General features: G+C 41.8%; 1 protein-coding gene and 2 long non-coding RNA genes across 5 annotated transcripts; 2 read left to right on the forward strand and 1 right to left on the reverse strand.

The window, feature by feature from the left end:
* Nucleotides 1-5255: 5255 nt before the first annotated feature.
* Nucleotides 5256-10421, reverse strand: LOC141375195 (uncharacterized). 3 transcript variants are annotated; one of them, XR_012382854.1, is made up of 8 exons: nucleotides 10249-10421; nucleotides 10026-10125; nucleotides 9489-9564; nucleotides 9228-9318; nucleotides 8970-9113; nucleotides 7995-8148; nucleotides 7678-7880; nucleotides 5256-7412 (listed from the first exon to the last, which is right to left on the reverse strand). It is a non-coding gene; the product is annotated as an uncharacterized lncRNA (long non-coding RNA). The 3 variants fall into 3 exon arrangements; XR_012382858.1 differs by lacking the exons at nucleotides 7678-7880; nucleotides 7995-8148; nucleotides 10026-10125; nucleotides 10249-10421 and adding exons at nucleotides 8422-8624; nucleotides 8739-8879 and having other exon boundaries at nucleotides 9489-9901; XR_012382849.1 differs by lacking the exons at nucleotides 10026-10125; nucleotides 10249-10421 and having other exon boundaries at nucleotides 9489-9867.
* LOC141375207 (uncharacterized) lies at nucleotides 9255-9550 on the forward strand. Its single transcript, XR_012382865.1, has 3 exons — nucleotides 9255-9307; nucleotides 9389-9420; nucleotides 9501-9550. It is a non-coding gene; the product is annotated as an uncharacterized lncRNA (long non-coding RNA).
* LOC100536910 (adhesion G protein-coupled receptor E3) lies at nucleotides 9705-13521 on the forward strand. Its single transcript, XM_021478066.3, has 6 exons — nucleotides 9705-9869; nucleotides 10040-10159; nucleotides 10361-10542; nucleotides 12716-12880; nucleotides 12955-13158; nucleotides 13236-13521. Exons 1-6 carry the CDS (start codon nucleotides 9710-9712, stop codon nucleotides 13470-13472), a joined length of 1068 nt encoding a protein of 355 aa, XP_021333741.2. The 5' UTR covers nucleotides 9705-9709; the 3' UTR covers nucleotides 13473-13521.
* Nucleotides 13522-16584: the final 3063 nt, after the last annotated feature.

Raw genomic sequence — 16584 nt, forward strand, 5'->3', positions numbered from 1 at the left:
GGAGAAAGGGGAAAGCTTACAAGCCTAGGAACACCATCCCAACTGTGAAGTATGGGGACGGCAGCATCATGTTGTGGGGCTGTTTTGCTGCAGGAGGGACTGATCCACTTCACAGCATAGATGGCATCATGAAGAAAGAACATTATGGAGAAATACTGAAGCAACATCTCAAGACATCAGCCAGGATATTAAAACTTGGCCACAAATGGGTCTTCTAAACAGAACATGACCCTAGGCATACTGCCAAACTAGTTAAAATGTGCTTTAAGGAAAACAGAGTGAATGTTTTGAAGTGGCCATCACAAAGCCCTGATCTCAATCCTATAGAAAATGTGTGGGCAGAGTTGAAAATGATTGTGCTAGCAAGAAAGTCTACAAATCTGACTCAGTTACACCAATTCTGTCAGGAGGAATGGGCCGAAAAATTCCTTCAAACTATTGTTAGAAGCTTGAAAGGACACCCAAAACAGTTGATCAAAGTTATACAGTTTATAAGCAAAGCTAAAAAAAAAAAAAAACACTAAGGAAATGTTTGTAAACTTTTGACTATCTAGAAATTAATAAAAAATTCTCAAAAAAATATTCTCTCATTATTCTGGCATTTAGCAAATGTAAATCATTTAGGTAGTCCAGACGGACCTAAAATAGTAAACGTTTAGTATGATGTACCATCAGACATTTTTAAAAAATGGTTATGTTCCTTTTTTTAGAGTGTATGGAAACTTCTGATTTCAACCAGATATCCTTACCACACAAAGTCTATCTTGAATAAAAGTAGAATCACTTTAAAAGAATTAACCGTAAAAAGAGTAAAACTACTTTTTAGTGGTTTTAGTAGACATTTTATATAGTATTAACTCATAGAAAGAACAATAGAAACAGTTATTTTCAGTCCTCAGCCCTTCAGTTCCACTCGAGGTCTCTGTGATCTCTGAACTAGTTTGGTATAGCTTCAGAAAATAAAGTGACAAGGAGACAGGCAAACACACTAAACATTCTTATATTAAGCAATGAGTTAACTTTATTCATTAATTAAATAATCATATTTAAATGATAAGGATAAATGTTGATCCATGCTGGGACGAATTGGAAGGCAGAAATCCGAATTCATCATTATAATTACTAATACTCAAATGACTGTGATTGAGTAGTTTTTGTAAGTTTTTGAGTGGAATTGTAATTTACTAAGCAGTTTTAAAAAAGTGGACTTTCACTTTCTCTTGAGAACATCTTTAGTGCTGTATCTGTACTTTTACTCCACTACTTTTCTTCAACCTGCGGTCACTACTGTATTTTGTCTTGTCTATGGTGATTAGAAAAATCAGTCCTGTGATTCTTGTCCAATCAAATCTCACACAGAGGGTAAACTGCCTCATAATGCACTACCTCAAGACAAGAATGATTCATAATTGCAGCAAACTGTTTGTAAGCATTAAAAGTGTCCAAGATGATGTCCAAAATCTTCACACGCATTGACCCAGAGACTGTTTAGATGCATGTCACTGATGACAAGATGACAGATGTTTACTGTGTGGTGACAGAAATGGCCTTAAACACTCAGCAGGCACAAGATGTCAACATGACGTCAAATTGATGTTGTACCCCAATGTCATGGAAACATTGAATTTTATTAGGAAAAGAAAATTGGTTGACTTCAGAACTCAACATCAGACTGACGTCAATATCCAACCTAAAATTAACCAAATATCAACGTCTAATGAGGTTACAGCTTAACGATGTGTGGACATTACCACTATGACGTCTATCAGATGTTGGATTTTGGTTGCCATAGCTGACAAACAAATGTCTGTATTTGACGTCAATATGACGTTGGTTTAAGATGTTGGTTCGCTGTTGGATTTTGGTCATTTTCCAACACAAAATCAACCAAATATCGTCATCATTATTAGTCATCAAAATAACTTTGTCCTTATGCTAGTTAGACTTGAATTTTAATCATCTGACATCACCACCTAAATCTAACCTAATACTAATGTCTTAGGATGTTGTGTCTGCTGATCAATAACTAAATGCACTACAGAATGTTACGTTTACACACAACCAAAAATTACATGTAAACACGTCAGCTTTTTACAGCGTAATACTCACCATTCTTAAGTACTTTAAAAAGGTTTACTTTTCACTCATACTTTGAGTAATATTTACAACAGATAATTTTACTCTACTTGCACTACATTTTTAGGCAAGTAATGCTACTTTTACAGTTTTACAGTTTTAAGTATTATTTTTTACTATTTCCAACACTGTAAATATTAATTGTAAAAATGTAATGTGCTTTTTGTGTTTATTTAGTATGTTTGTGTAATTGTATCTTGTTTTTTTCTGTCTCAGAGCATCAATTTGAATATCCATTTGAATTCCAACTGAAAAATATGTTAGTTTCCCCATCAGATAACCTTTATAAAAACAAATACTTACATGAATTGGGACTTATTGAAGCACAGTAGGAGTATTCAGTCTAGTAGGAGAAGACCACTGCATGTAAACAGATCAGGTAAGATCATCTTTATATTCTTTAATGAGAAACTGATTAGTTATTGTCACTCTCCATATTTAAAGTCGTATCTGTGGCTGTTTGTGATTGGACAGGTTTTCGAGGAGATGTTTATAGACAGCGTTGGCTTTTAATAAAACAGACATTAGCCATCTTTTAAAACTAAATCTATACTTTTCTCTCTTTATCTTACCTTCAGATTTAAAAAAAAATGATTTACAGGAAGTTACTATAACTTTTAAAATGCTGGGTTGTCATATAAGCCAATGTTGGGTCAAATACGAACATATCAGTTCCTAAAAAGTACTGAAGTGTGTTTTAGTAAAGGTATCGTCCCGCTGACAGCTTTGACACAAATACTATAGTGTGTTTTTGAACACTGCAGTGTTACTTTCTGTCATTAGTAAAGTGCCTGAAATAAGCTGTTGTGGTAAATCTATAGTTGCTCATTTATGCTGTGCTATTTAAATGAGTCAAGCCCAAACACTGGATCAGTTGCTCAGTGATTAAAGACTTTTTGTTTGATGTGAAACAGACTTTACGAATAAAACAAGACTTGACAAATTCTGTCACCTCAGGCTAAAGCCGGTGATAAAAAGTATTTATATATTAAATTTGTGTATTTTATTGTTGTAATTTTGTGCTTACATATTAAAGTTATGGAAAAGGCGACACAGTGACTAAGTTGTTAGCACTGTTGCCTCGCAGCAAGAAGGTCGCTGGTTTGAGTCTCAGCTGGGACATTTGGCATTTCTGTGTGGAGTTTGCATGTTCTTTCCGTGTTGGTGTGAGTTTCCCTTCTCAAGTTTCTGTTTCCCCCACAGTCTAAACACAGGTGTATATGTGAATTAGATTAACTAAATTGGCTAAAGTGTTTGAGTGTGTGTGAATGTGAGAGTGTATGGGTGTTTCCCAGTACCGGGTTGCAGCTGGTAGGGTATCCGCTGTGTAAAACATATGCTGGAATAGTTAGTGGTTCATTCAGCTGTGGCGACCCCTGATAAATAAGGGACTAAACCAAAGGAAAATAATTGAAGTTGTGGATTTTTTTTTTCATTTTTAATTTTACTTTTAATTTATCAAAATGGTTTTATCCTGTGTCTGTGTTCAAGCAGTCCCTCCTGGAATTTGCAAGTAAAAATTCTGATATTTCCAGACTATAATAATGATTTTTCAGCATTTGTGTGGTTCTGCAGTGGAAATATACACAAATCTAAGTGCTGCGTTACTTTTCTGTGTTTGAAATGACTCACAGAATCAATGTACCATGTTTATGACAACTCCAGGTATCACACACTGGATGAGCATTTTCTGTAGGTGAATATAATATTAATTACCATCAAAGTTGTGTCATTTGCTTGATTTTGCATGTTTGTAGATTCACTATGTATGGAGGGACTGCCAAACACAACAGCTTCCTGTTTTCAATTCATTGTTGGTCAAGGAAATTCATCTATGTAAATAACACGGAAAAGAGGGAATTTGATATCTATCTATCTATATATATATATATATATATATATATATATATATATATATATATATATATATATATATATATATATATATATATATATATATATGTATATATGCTCAACAGCCACTTTATTAGGTACACCTTACTACTGCTTAAGAGCTGCCTTAATCCTTCGTGGCATAGATTCAGCAAGGTACAGGAAATATACCTGATTTTGCTCCATATTGACATAATAGCATCACACAGTTGCTGCAGATTTGTCGGCTGCACATCCTAAAGGCACTCTATTGGATTGAGATCTGGTGACTGTGGAGGCCATTTGAGTACAGTGAACTCATTTTCATGTTCAAGAAACCAGTCTGAGATGATTCACACTTTATGACATGGTGCGTTATCCTGCTGGAAGTAGCCATCAGAAGATGGGTACATTGTGGACATAAAGGGATGGACATGGTCAGCAACAATAGTCAGGTAGGCTGTGGCGTTGACACAATGCTCAGTTGGTACTAATGGGCCCAAAGTGTGCCAAGAAAATATCTCCCACACCATTACACCACCACCACCAGCCTGAACTGTTGATCATGTAGTTGATGCCAAATTCTGACCAGACCATCCGGATGTGTCAGCAGAAATGGAGACTCATCAGAGCAGGCAACGTTTCTCCAATCTTCTATTGTCCAGTTTTGAGCCTCTGTGAATTGTAGCCTCAGTTTCCTGTTCTTAGCTGACAGGAGCGGCACCCGGTGTGGTCTTCTGCTGCTGTAGTCCATCCGCCTCAAGGTTGGACGTGTTCAGAGATGCTCTTCTGCAGACCTCGGTTGTAACGAGTGCTTATTTGAGTTACTGTTGCCTTTCTATCAGCTGGAACCAGTCTGGCCATTCTCCTCTGACCTCTGGCATCAACAAGGCATTTGCGCCCACAGAACTGCCGCTCACTGGATATTTCCTATTTGTCGGATCATTCTCTGTAAACCCTAGAGATGGTTGTGCGTGAACATCCCAGTAGATCAGCAGTTTCTGAAATACTCAGAGCAGCCTGTCTGGCACCAACAACCATGCCACAGTCAAAGTCACTTAAATCCCCTTTCTTCCCCATTCTCATGCTCGCTTTGAATTGCAGCAGATCGTCTTGACCATGTATAAATGCCTAAATGCATTGAGTTGCTGCCATGTGATTGGCTGGTAAATTTGCGTTACCGAGCAGTTGGACAGGTGTACCTAATAAAGTGGCCGGTGATTTTTATTTTATTTTTTTTACTTTTTAAATCATCACAGTGTTATTTGGCAGCTTTTAGCAACAAATTTGCCTTTTGCCACATAAAGAATATTTGCCAATTTTTGGTGGGTCTGTAATCACCACCAACGTTTTTTTTTGATTGATTGATTGATTGATTGATTGATTGATTGATTGATTGGAAAATAATGGCTAGATTACCCAAGATTTATTAAGGATTTCCTCCTACTAATTTGTTTAATTTCCAGTCAGTGCTTTGGTTGGTTGATGAAAATACAACACACCGCTGGATATCGGATCCCATAATGGAGCTTGTTGCTTTCAAAAGTAAGTGTTTTGATTTTTCTATTTTGATTTAGAAAAAAGGTGTATATTTAATCATTTATTAGTTAGTAAACCAAGCAATACTTATAATTCATAACACTAAGCAGAAACAGTGTTGCATAACGTTACCTTTCCTTCCTCTACAAGCCATCAGAAAAATTACATTTATTAAGGTGGTTAAAAGCAAAATGGGTTTTGTGTCACATGATTAAATTAGTCAAATGGCGCCACCTTGTGTCTGTGAATGGTTGCAGTTGTCGTTTGTGAGCAGTGAGTGAGTAGCCTACAGTATAATTTATAAAAACAGCATAACTTTAATTATTTTTTTGTTTTAATCTCAGGTGCTGTACGGTTGCTGTTGACTGTCGTCACTTTAAGCTGTTGTAAGTGTAAGCCAGCAGTGTTTCAATATGTTTTTTAATGCTATTGTTTACATTAATTTCATCTTACAATAGTTACTGTTAAAACGTAATGCATTTAGTAATTTAGCAGATGCTTTAGCAGTTGTCTATGACAGGATGCTACTAAACATCAGTTAATCTTATTTACAAAACAGATCTAATATGTTGGAATAAAATATTTACTAAAAAATACAGTTTAAAGCTGTTTTACTACCTGAAAGAAGAGAGTCAGTACTGAGAAACTCTCTATCAGAAGAAAGAAGTTAATCTGGTTTGTCATTTGCTCTTTCTGATCACATCTTCCTCATCTTCAGGTTTAATATCCCCCACAGCAGCAGCAGCAGTGAGTCCAGTCTCTGGCTGTGAGCTTTATAATGACCTGTACATCTGCACTGGCGCTCAGTACCGCATGCACTGCAACACTACAAAACATCACTTCTACTACCAGAGAAACCAGGACCAGCACCAATACCAGTGCTTGAGTAATGACTGTGTCTGTGTTGGTAATAATGACACCTGTGTGTGTTATAATAATACTTCATCCTGCTTCTGTGACACCTTCAGCAGTAATATCAGTGTCCCTGCAGCAGACGGTTTAATTTTGGACTGTACGTTTAATAGTGGCTCATACACCTGCATTGGTGCTCAGTACAACATGTACTGTGACACAGCACTGAATTCTTTTAGATATGACATATATCCGTTCCAAAACCAAAAACAGTACGAATGTTGGAATTATAATAACTATTATAATTACTATTACTGCAGTTTTACTAAGAACTCCTGTTCATGCTATAGTCCGACATCCTCCCGCTTCTGTACAAATTATGGCTACAGCACCTCTCTTTCCTCAGGACAGAGTCCAGCCACAATCCCTGACTGTGTGATTTATAACGACACATACGTCTGCACTGGCGCTCTGTACCGCATGTACTGCAACACAAGAATTCACTATTTCTACTACCAGAGAAATCAAAACCAAATCCAGTACTATTGTCAGAATAATAACTGTAACTGCAATTTTAATAATAATTTGTGTTCATGCTCTTCTAGCACTCTGTCCTCCTGCTTCTGTGAGACCCTCAGCAACAGCACTTCACTCAATATAAATCTGCCTCCAGTCTCAGCCCCTGACTGTGAGCTTTATAATGACACCTACATCTGCACCGGTGCTCAGTACCGCATGTACTGCAACACACAAGTGCATTATTTAACTTACCAAAGATATCAGAATCAACACCAATACCAGTGTGTGAGCAATAACTGTAACTGCCTTGGTAATAAGGACACCTGTACATGCTCGACTAGCACTCTGTCCTCCTGTTTCTGTGAGACTTACGGCAATATCACTGCTCTCACTACATCACGCAGTCCAGTCTATGAGTGTGTGCTTTATAATGATCTCTACATCTGCACTGGTGCTCAGTACCGCATGTTCTGCAACACAAGTCTACATGATTTCTATCATGATATAAATGCGCATCAGTGTACAAGCGGTATCTGTAGCTGTACTGGGAATAAAAATACCTGTTTATGCTCCTCTAGTGCTCCATCCTCCTGCTACTGTAAAGATTTCAGCAATAACATCACCATCCCTGCAGGAGTCAGTCCAGTCTATGACTGTGTGCTTTATAATGACACATACGTCTGCACTGGCGCTCAGTACCGCATGTTCTGCAACACAAGCATGCACAATTTCAACTACCGGAGAAACACAAACCAAAACCAGTACCAGAGCCGGTGCTGGAGTAATAACTGTGATTGCTATGGTAATAAAGACACCTGTGGATGCTACAGCAGGACTCTGTCCTCCTGCTTCTGTGAGTCTTATGGAAAAAGCATCGCTCTCACTGCAGCAGTCAGTCCTGTCTATGACTGTGTGCTTTATAAAGACACTTACATCTGCACTGGTGCTCAGTACCGCATGTTCTGCAACACAAGCATGCACAGTTTTGACTACCGGAGAAACACAAACCAAAACCAGTACCAGAGCCGGTGCTTGGGTAATGACTGTAATTGCAATAGTAATAAAGACACCTGTACCTGCTCCAGCAGCACTTGGTCCTCCTGCTACTGTGAGTCTTATGGAAAAAGCATCTCTCTCACTACAGGAGTCAGTCCAGTATCTGGCTGTGTGTTTTATAATGACACTTATGTCTGCACTGGAGCTCAGTACCGCATGTTCTGCAACACAAGTCTACATAATTTCTATTATGATATAAATGCGCATCAGTGTACAAGCAGTATCTGTAGCTGTACTGGGAATAAAAACACCTGTTCATGCTCCACTAGTGCTCCATCCTCCTGCTACTGCACAGATTACAGTAATAAAACTATCCCTGCTGGAGTCAGTCCAGTGTACGACTGCGTGCTTAATAATGACACATATATCTGCACTGGTGCTCAGTACCGCATGTTCTGCAACACAAGCATGAACAATATCTACTACCAGAGAAATACAAACCAAAACCAGTATCAAAACCAGTGCTGGAATAATTACTGTAATTGCAATGGTAATAAGAACACTTGTACCTGCTCCAGTAGCACTCTGTCCTCCTGTTTCTGTGAGACTTACGGCAATATCACAGCTCTCACTACAGCACGCAGTCCAGTCTATGAGTGTGTGCTTTATAAAGACACCTACATCTGCACTGGTGTTCAGTACCGCATGTTCTGCAACACAAGCATGCACAGCTTCGACTACCAGAGAAATACAAACCAAAACCAGTACCAGAGCCGGTGCTTGGGTAATGACTGTAATTGCAATGGTAATAAAGACACCTGTACCTGCTCCAGAAGCACTTGGTCCTCCTGCTACTGTGAGTCTTATGGAAAAAGCATCGCTCTCACTACAGGAGTCAGTCCAGTCTCTGGCTGTGTGCTTTATAATGACACTTACATCTGCACTGGAGCTCAGTACCGCATGTTCTGCAACACAAGTTTACATAATTTCTATTATGATATAAATGCGCATCAGTGTACAAGCAGTATCTGTAGCTGTACTGGGAATACAAATACCTGTTCATGCTTCTCTAGTGCTCCATCCTCCTGCTACTGCACAGATTACAGCAATAACATCATCCCTGCTGAAGTCAGTCCAATGTACGTCTGCGTGCTTAATAAAGACACATACGTCTGCACTGGTGCTCAGTACCGCATGTTCTGCAACACAAGCATGAACAATATCTACTACCAGAGAAATACAAACCAAAACCAGTACCAGAGCCAGTGCTGGAGTAATTACTGTAATTGCTATGGTTATAAAGACACCTGTACCTGCTCCAGAAGCACTTGGTCCTCCTGCTACTGTGAGTCTTACATCACCACCACAACCACACCCAGTCCAACTACTCCAGGTGAGATATTCCTAGAATGAAACATGATATTTAGTTTATTATACAGTATATGTGTTGTAATGACGTGCCATTTCATTTCAGCTCTGACTATCACTCTGCCTGATCAATGCACGGTACAATCAACACTAAACACTTATTCAGTGCACTTTCAGAGTTTTTCAGGTGTATTGATAAAGCTCACCTGTGATTTCAGAGTCAGGGAGGATGCCTTCAGAATATACTTCAGCAGCTGGAGAACGTTACACAGCTTCCATTATCTGTACGTTTATAGGAGGGAAAAGTGTGTGTGTGTGTGTGTGTGTGTGTGTGTGTGTGTGTAGCATTGCTGTTATGACTGAAATATTTGCACCCATTTATAAGTGTTTTTGTATCATAAATTAGGTTGTGTCTACGGTTTTGGACATGGCTCTGAACACATCCGCTGTGGTTTTGCCGTCAACTGATTCAAAAGAATTAGCGGCTAATGGGAATCGTGTATTACAAGCAAGTGTGAAGCTCCTATCTGCACTGGTGAAACCAACAGAGACAAGCGACAATGTCAGTTTTACTCTCGACACTGTTGGTAAGTGAAGGTGCAGATTGAGAATCAAGCAACATCGTTTCACATACAGTTCATAGAGTCAGACTTTATCTGAAGTGATATTTCTTTAAAGTGAGAAATCCTCATGCATTACTCTCTGAGCTAATAATAAAGATACATGAGAAAAGATTAACTCACATTATTTTCTTTAGAGGTAAAAGTTTTCTCGATTGGACCAAAATTCGCTTCAGAACAGTTCCCTCAGCTGGACACAAAAACTGCTTCTATGGACATTGATCTGATCGGGATTGCCAAGAGTAACGAGGAAAAAGGTATGTCAACAGTATTTGCATCCTCTGATTTTCACCATACATTTAAACAGTGAGCAGTCATACTCTTCCAGATATTAACTTTTATTCACCTTATTGTGCACAAAAGCCCCACAACAGACGTCTGTAAAGGTGAACTGGGATGCAGCAGCTGTGGATTCTTTCTGGATGTGCTGTGCATTTGACCCTGTTTCTGTCCCACAGGATCTGCTGCTGTGGCTTTCATGAGCTACACCACTATGGAGAATCTACTGAAGGCCGACTTCTTCAACTCACAAAATAACACCAATAAAACCATGATGTCCACTGTGATCTCAGCTACACTTCCCAAAACCACCAACACTGCACTCACCAAACCAGTCAACTTCACCTTCAGACACATCAGAGTGAGTTCATTTAGAGCGATTCTGTTGAAAGGCATGGCTGATGGTCATGTGCTGAATATGGGAACTAGTTGTTTTGGACTATCTGAGGACCAGCACATAGGTCAAACCAGCATGCATGCTTTAAAACATACCTAACCAGCAGATCCTGGTTTTATTTACAGGCTCATTGGGAATACGCGGCCAATTTGTTGGAAAACCACATAGGTTTGTCTGCAGTTTGTGGGTACGGTGTTGTATTACACCACTGACAACTTCTGTCCCTTTTAGCGCTTATACTGACATTAACAGGAACATACTGGATAAAGGGTTGTTTTCGCATAGTTTTTCCCACAGCACATAATAAACAGCACAAAAATGACCTAGAAGCATCTGTGGTCTGTAATCGTCAGAGTTCGCCTCACCTGCTGATATCTATAGCTTTTCTAGCACGGTCAGTTTGCTTGGTAGCTCACCTTGTATAGTGTTGAACTTAGGATGCAGAGTGGTCTGGGTTTGTGAAATCCTGGGCCCCGTTTACACTAATGCGTTTTAGTTGGAAAATGCATAAGTTTTGCTACGGTTACGCCATCCGTCCACACTACGACGGAGTTTTCGAGTGCCGAAAACGGAGCGTTTTGGAAACGCTAGAGAGGCCGTTTTCATTCTGAAAAGCTGCTGCTCCGTCTCAGTGTGGATGGGGGAAAACAGAGACATCTGAAAAGGGAGGCGGGGCTGCTGAGATTTGCTACCTGATTGGGGCTTTTGTGTCATTGCGTATCCTTCCCTTTTTTGTCAAGCTACTGTCACATGACCATAACACATGGCTTTAACACTACCGGAAGACAGTAGACCAGCCGTCACTGTAAACAACAACATGGGCACAGAAATGGGAGCATTGTTTGCACTATTGTCTGTTTTAGGCGCCATTGTACAGTTATTCGTTTGTTGTGTTTAAGTGACAACTCGACCTCGTTGTCTGTACACAAAAAGACCTCTTTCTTTGCTATCGCGTTTATTGTTTAACCAGCGTTTGTTGACTAACAATAACCAAATGCCAAGCGAGACACACGCTTCCTGTTTATACTAGAACACGCATACCTAGAATGTGCGAATGGTCACGTGATATATGTTTTTGGTGGCGTAGTGTAGAAGGAGATATGTTTAGAAACGCTAGGTGAAACACTAGTGTGGACGCGGATCGTTTTTGATCTAAAACACCGTATTAAAACTAAAACGCACTAGTGTAAACGGGGACTTGGTAAATGCCATGACAACTATCATTGTTAAACCAATTAGCTGAATTTCCAATTAGCCCATTTTGTTATAAATCCGCTATCTTCGTCATTTCCCCCTTTACCAGGGGAAGCTTTCGATACCTACCTAATGTCGAACCTCCTTGCGTGCTATTTGACCAGGCTGAAGCCCTGGGCTCAATTATCTCAGACCTCAGGGTTCTCTGCAGGGACAGAATGTCAAATCTGCTAATACATTTACATTTACATTTAGTCATTTAGCAGACGCTTTTATCCAAAGCGACTTACAAATGAGGACAAGGAAGCAATTTACACAACTAAGAGCAACAATGAATAAGTGCTATAGGCAAGTTTCAGGTCTGTAAAGTCTAAGAAGGGAAGTATTAGTAGTATTAGTATTTTTTTTTAATAATAGTATAAAGCAACAGCTAATCGTGAATTCTTGAAATCAGTATTGGTTAGGTTAAGGGAAAGGTGTGGTTCATTGATAGATGCACTACAAGCTGAGCGGATTCTTACAAACAAATATGAAAAAGACATGTACAGAGAATGCATGAGAAAATGTGGCCCAGTACTGTATTTGAGATTTGAGTAGCCTGTAGTGCAGGGGTGGCCAACCCTGTTCCTGGAGAGCCAACTTCCTGCAGATTTCAGTTGCAACCCATATCAAACACACCTGAACCAATTAATTAGGACCTGAACACCACGTGATAATTACAGGCAGGTGTGTTTGATATGGGTTGCAACTGAAATCTGCAGGAAGGTGGCTCTCCAGGAACAGGGTTGCCTACCCTTGCTCTAGTAGATTTGTGAACACGAGCTGCAAGCAAATGTTGCCGGAGCAATGTATTTTACTGTTTGCGAAAAACATAGCCAGTGAGCCAATTTTGTGAAGAGAAGTTATCGTAAGATGCTTTTTTTGAATGTTCTTCCTCTTGCAGGAGTTTGACCCCAACGGTTCTCTGTCCTGTGTGTACTGGAATATCAGCGAGTGGATTGTAGATGGTTGTTCTGTGTTAAACAGCAACAGCAGCCACACTGTGTGTTCCTGTGTTCATCTGTCCACATTCGCTCTCATCATGCAGACCAGCAGCAGTCCACCACCGGTACCAGAACATTTCTAGAGAGCATTGAAGAGCAGCACAGATCTGGCACTCATGGTCTCTGCATGTTTTCTCAGAGCGATCTGCTGGATCTGCTGGATCTGGTGTGTGTGATCGTGGGTCTGGTGTTCTTCAGTTTGGCTCTGTTGTCCTTTGCTCTTTGTCAGTGGAGTCCTGGAGTCAATAATGTGGCTCGAATCAACATCTGCATCAGTCTGCTGTCGGCTCACCTTCTGTTGCTGCTCACACAACAGTTCCTGAGCCTCATTCGCCCTCAGCAGGTGAGAATGATGAAGGAGCTCTACAGCTCAGCACAGCCGCACTGAGAATCATCATAACCCTCTCTCATGCTCTCCAGGTGTTGTGTGTGGCGATAGCAGGCCTTCTGCACTTCCTCTTCCTCTCCGCCTTTGTGTGGATGTTCATTGAAGCTGTGCTGCTCTTCATCTGTGTACAGAACCTATCACAGGTCAGCTCCAAAAAGAAGGAGGTGCTTAGCAGTGGGTTCCTGTGTGTGATTGGATATGTGCTTGCTATGGTTGTGGTGTGTGTGTCTGTTGGGCTGGTTCCAGAAGGATACGGCAGTGAACAGTGAGTTGTGTTGTTCATTTCATTGTTTTTTTTTTTTTTATTTGTTAACAGGTTGTAACAATGTCACATATAATCTTAATATCAGTAACTATCAGTTCTTGTTGATAAATGTATTCATTTATAATATTGTGTTTTCCTCTAATCAGTTGCTGGATTAAATATGATAAAGGGTTTATCTGGAGTTTTCTGGGTCCTGTTTGTGTCATACTAGCAGTAAGTTTTAGTTACAGACATTTTTCTCATGGCCTGTTAAAATCAACAAAACTCTAAACTGTTCATTTCTTAATCTTTCTACAGCTGAACACGATTCTCTTCATCAGGATCGTCATCATTCTGAACTCAGCTCTCACAAAACTGAACGCTGAAGTTTCACAGATGAAGCAAACCAAGTAATAAACATTCTGAGTTAATCACTTCATGAAAATAACAGTTAGTACAGACTAAATCTCCTTTTCTGTTTCTCTGCAGGATTATAGTGTTTAAAACACTGGGTCAGTTTGTGGTTCTTGGTTGTCCTTGGATTCTGGGTTTCTTCACTAATAGCAGTGAGGTGCTGGAGATCCTTTTCCTGATCTTGAACTCTCAGCAGGGAACCTTCATCTTCCTGATCTACTGTGTGCTCAATAATGAGGTCAGACATTTACTCAATCTACCATCATAACGTTCGAGGTTACAGAAGTAACCCTTCATTCCCTGAGGAGGGGAACGGAAGTACTATAAGTGGATTTGATGTTCTAAATCCACGAATGGGAGATTCGGTTCAGAAGCTACTCGTCTGAAAGAGTATTAAACGGGCCAATGAAAGCAATGAACTGGCAGCGTAAGCTTGCGCAGGTGTGCTGCATCGCCAATTAACTGAGCATATAAGCACACCTGGCGCCAGCAAACGCTATCCTTTTTAAGCTGAAGAGACTTTTAACAGCTAAGGGACAGTCATTATGGCAACGGAGTATAGTACTTCCGTTCCTCTCCTCGGAGAACGAAGGGTTGCTTCTGTAACCTCGAACATTCCCCTTCGGTTGGGGAACTCCAGTACTATAAGTGGATTTGATGTTCTAAATCCACGTATGGGAGTCCATTGAAAGCCTCATAATGACTGCACCTTACCAACGCCTCCGATGAGAGGGCAGTCAGGCAAGCGTGACGCACTCAAATTATGGAAGGCGCGGTCCTCCAACGTGCCCTTGGCCCTAACTTATTCCCTCTTCAAAAGAAGCTTTGCGGAATAGGTATATTTTTTTGGGAGTCGCTAGCGTCTAGATAATTGTAGGAAAATACGACAGTACATTGGGAAGCGTGCAATCCCGGTAGGGAGGACGCTGCGGAGACCATCCGCACCCAATAGGGAGACAAATGGAATTACATATGGACTAACCCTAAGGAGGGGGAGTGCGCATAAGAAGGTGGTTAACGGATAGGGAAGGCACGGGTCCACCCAGTGGGGGGACTTAACTGTGGCAGAAAAGCATATGGGGATCACCAGCGGGGATCGCACATAGCAGGGACCTATCCCCAAAATGCGGGCTGACCAGCGGGCAGACCTAACGTAGTGGGCCAGCGAGTGACTCCTCCGCTGAGTCAGTGCTGGGGGCCTCAGAGGAACCTGCCGGGCTCACCGAATGGGGAACTTTAATGACAGACAGGAAGGTGCACATCTCTCCGTGTTAGGGAAAAAAAGGCACCGCAAGCGTGCTACAACACCCCACCGAGTTGTTTCCTCAATTACCTAACACCCTTGAGGAAACTGGCTCCACTCGCAGATTGTAAAACCTTGCAATGTGTTGGGTGTCGCCCAGCCCGCAGCTCTACAATGTCTGTTAAAGAGGCGCCGCGTGCACACGCCCAAGATGATGCAATGCTCCGAGTGGAGTGTGCACGCACTCCCGGGGAACGCGGCTGACCTCTGCTCAAATAAGCACATGAAATGGCCTCCACAATCCAGTGGGAAAATCTTTGTTTGGAAACGGCACTTCCCTGCTGCCGTCCGCCATAGCAGACAAAGAGCTGCTCAGAAGATCTACAGTACTGAATACGATCCACAAGGAAAGAGCTGGGTCTGCCTCCTCCAGGGGCAGCGCTTGCAGGGTTACTATCTGATCTCTAAGGGAGTGGTAGGAACTTTGGGCACATAACCCGGGCGGGGTCTCAGGATAACGTGAGAAAAATCCGGCCCGAATTCCAGGCACGAGTCACTGACCGAAAATGCCTCCAGGTCCCCGACCCTCTTAATGGAGGCCAACACGACCAGCAGAGCTGTCTTCAGGGACAGAATCTTTAGGATACTGAGTCGAGTGGCTCGAAGGGATTAGATCGCAGGCTCGTAAGGACGAGGGCGAGATCCCAAGAGGGCATGAAAGGGGGGCGAGTTGGATTAATTCGCCTAGCACCTCTGAGGAACCGGATGATGAGGTTATGCTTTCCCACGGTGCCGCCAGCCACCGCGTCATGGTGAGCGTAGATGGCGGCAATGTAAACCTTGAGAGTGGAGGGTGACAGCCTGCTATCCAGCTTCTCTTGAAGGAAAGAGAGCACAAAACTGATCTGGCAAGATCAGGGGTCTTCTCTGCGAGAGACACACCATTCAGTGAATAGACTCCACTTTAGGGCGTGGGCGCGCCTCGTGGAGGGGGCCTAGCCTGAGTGATGGTATCCACCACCGCGGACGGCAGGTTACCTAAGTCTTCCTCGCGTCTAGGGACCACACGCGAGGGTGCCAGATGGTGCCTTGTCCCTGAGAAAGTAGGTTGTCTCTCAAAGGGACCTGCCAGGGGAGGGCCGTCGCGAGGAGGGAGAGCTTTGATATCCAGGTCCGGTTGGGCCAGAGGAGCGCAACTAGCAGAACCTGCTCCTCGTCCTCCCTGACCTTGCACAGTAACTGCGTGATCAGGCTCACTGGGGGAAACGCATACTTGCGTATGCCCCGAGGCCAGCTGTGGGCCAGTGCATCCGTGCAGAGAGTGCCCTCGGTCAGGGAATAAAACAACTGGCAATGAGTGTTCTCTGGGGAAGCAACAGATCGATCTTGGCCTCCCCGAATCGTGTCCATATAAGCTGAACAGACTCGGGGTGGAGTCTCCATTCTCCAGAGTGAAACTGCTGCCGTGAGAGCGCATCGG

The sequence above is a fragment of the Danio rerio genome, chromosome 1 (genome assembly GCF_049306965.1).
Source record: "Danio rerio strain Tuebingen ecotype United States chromosome 1, GRCz12tu, whole genome shotgun sequence".
NCBI lineage: Eukaryota > Metazoa > Chordata > Actinopteri > Cypriniformes > Danionidae > Danio > Danio rerio.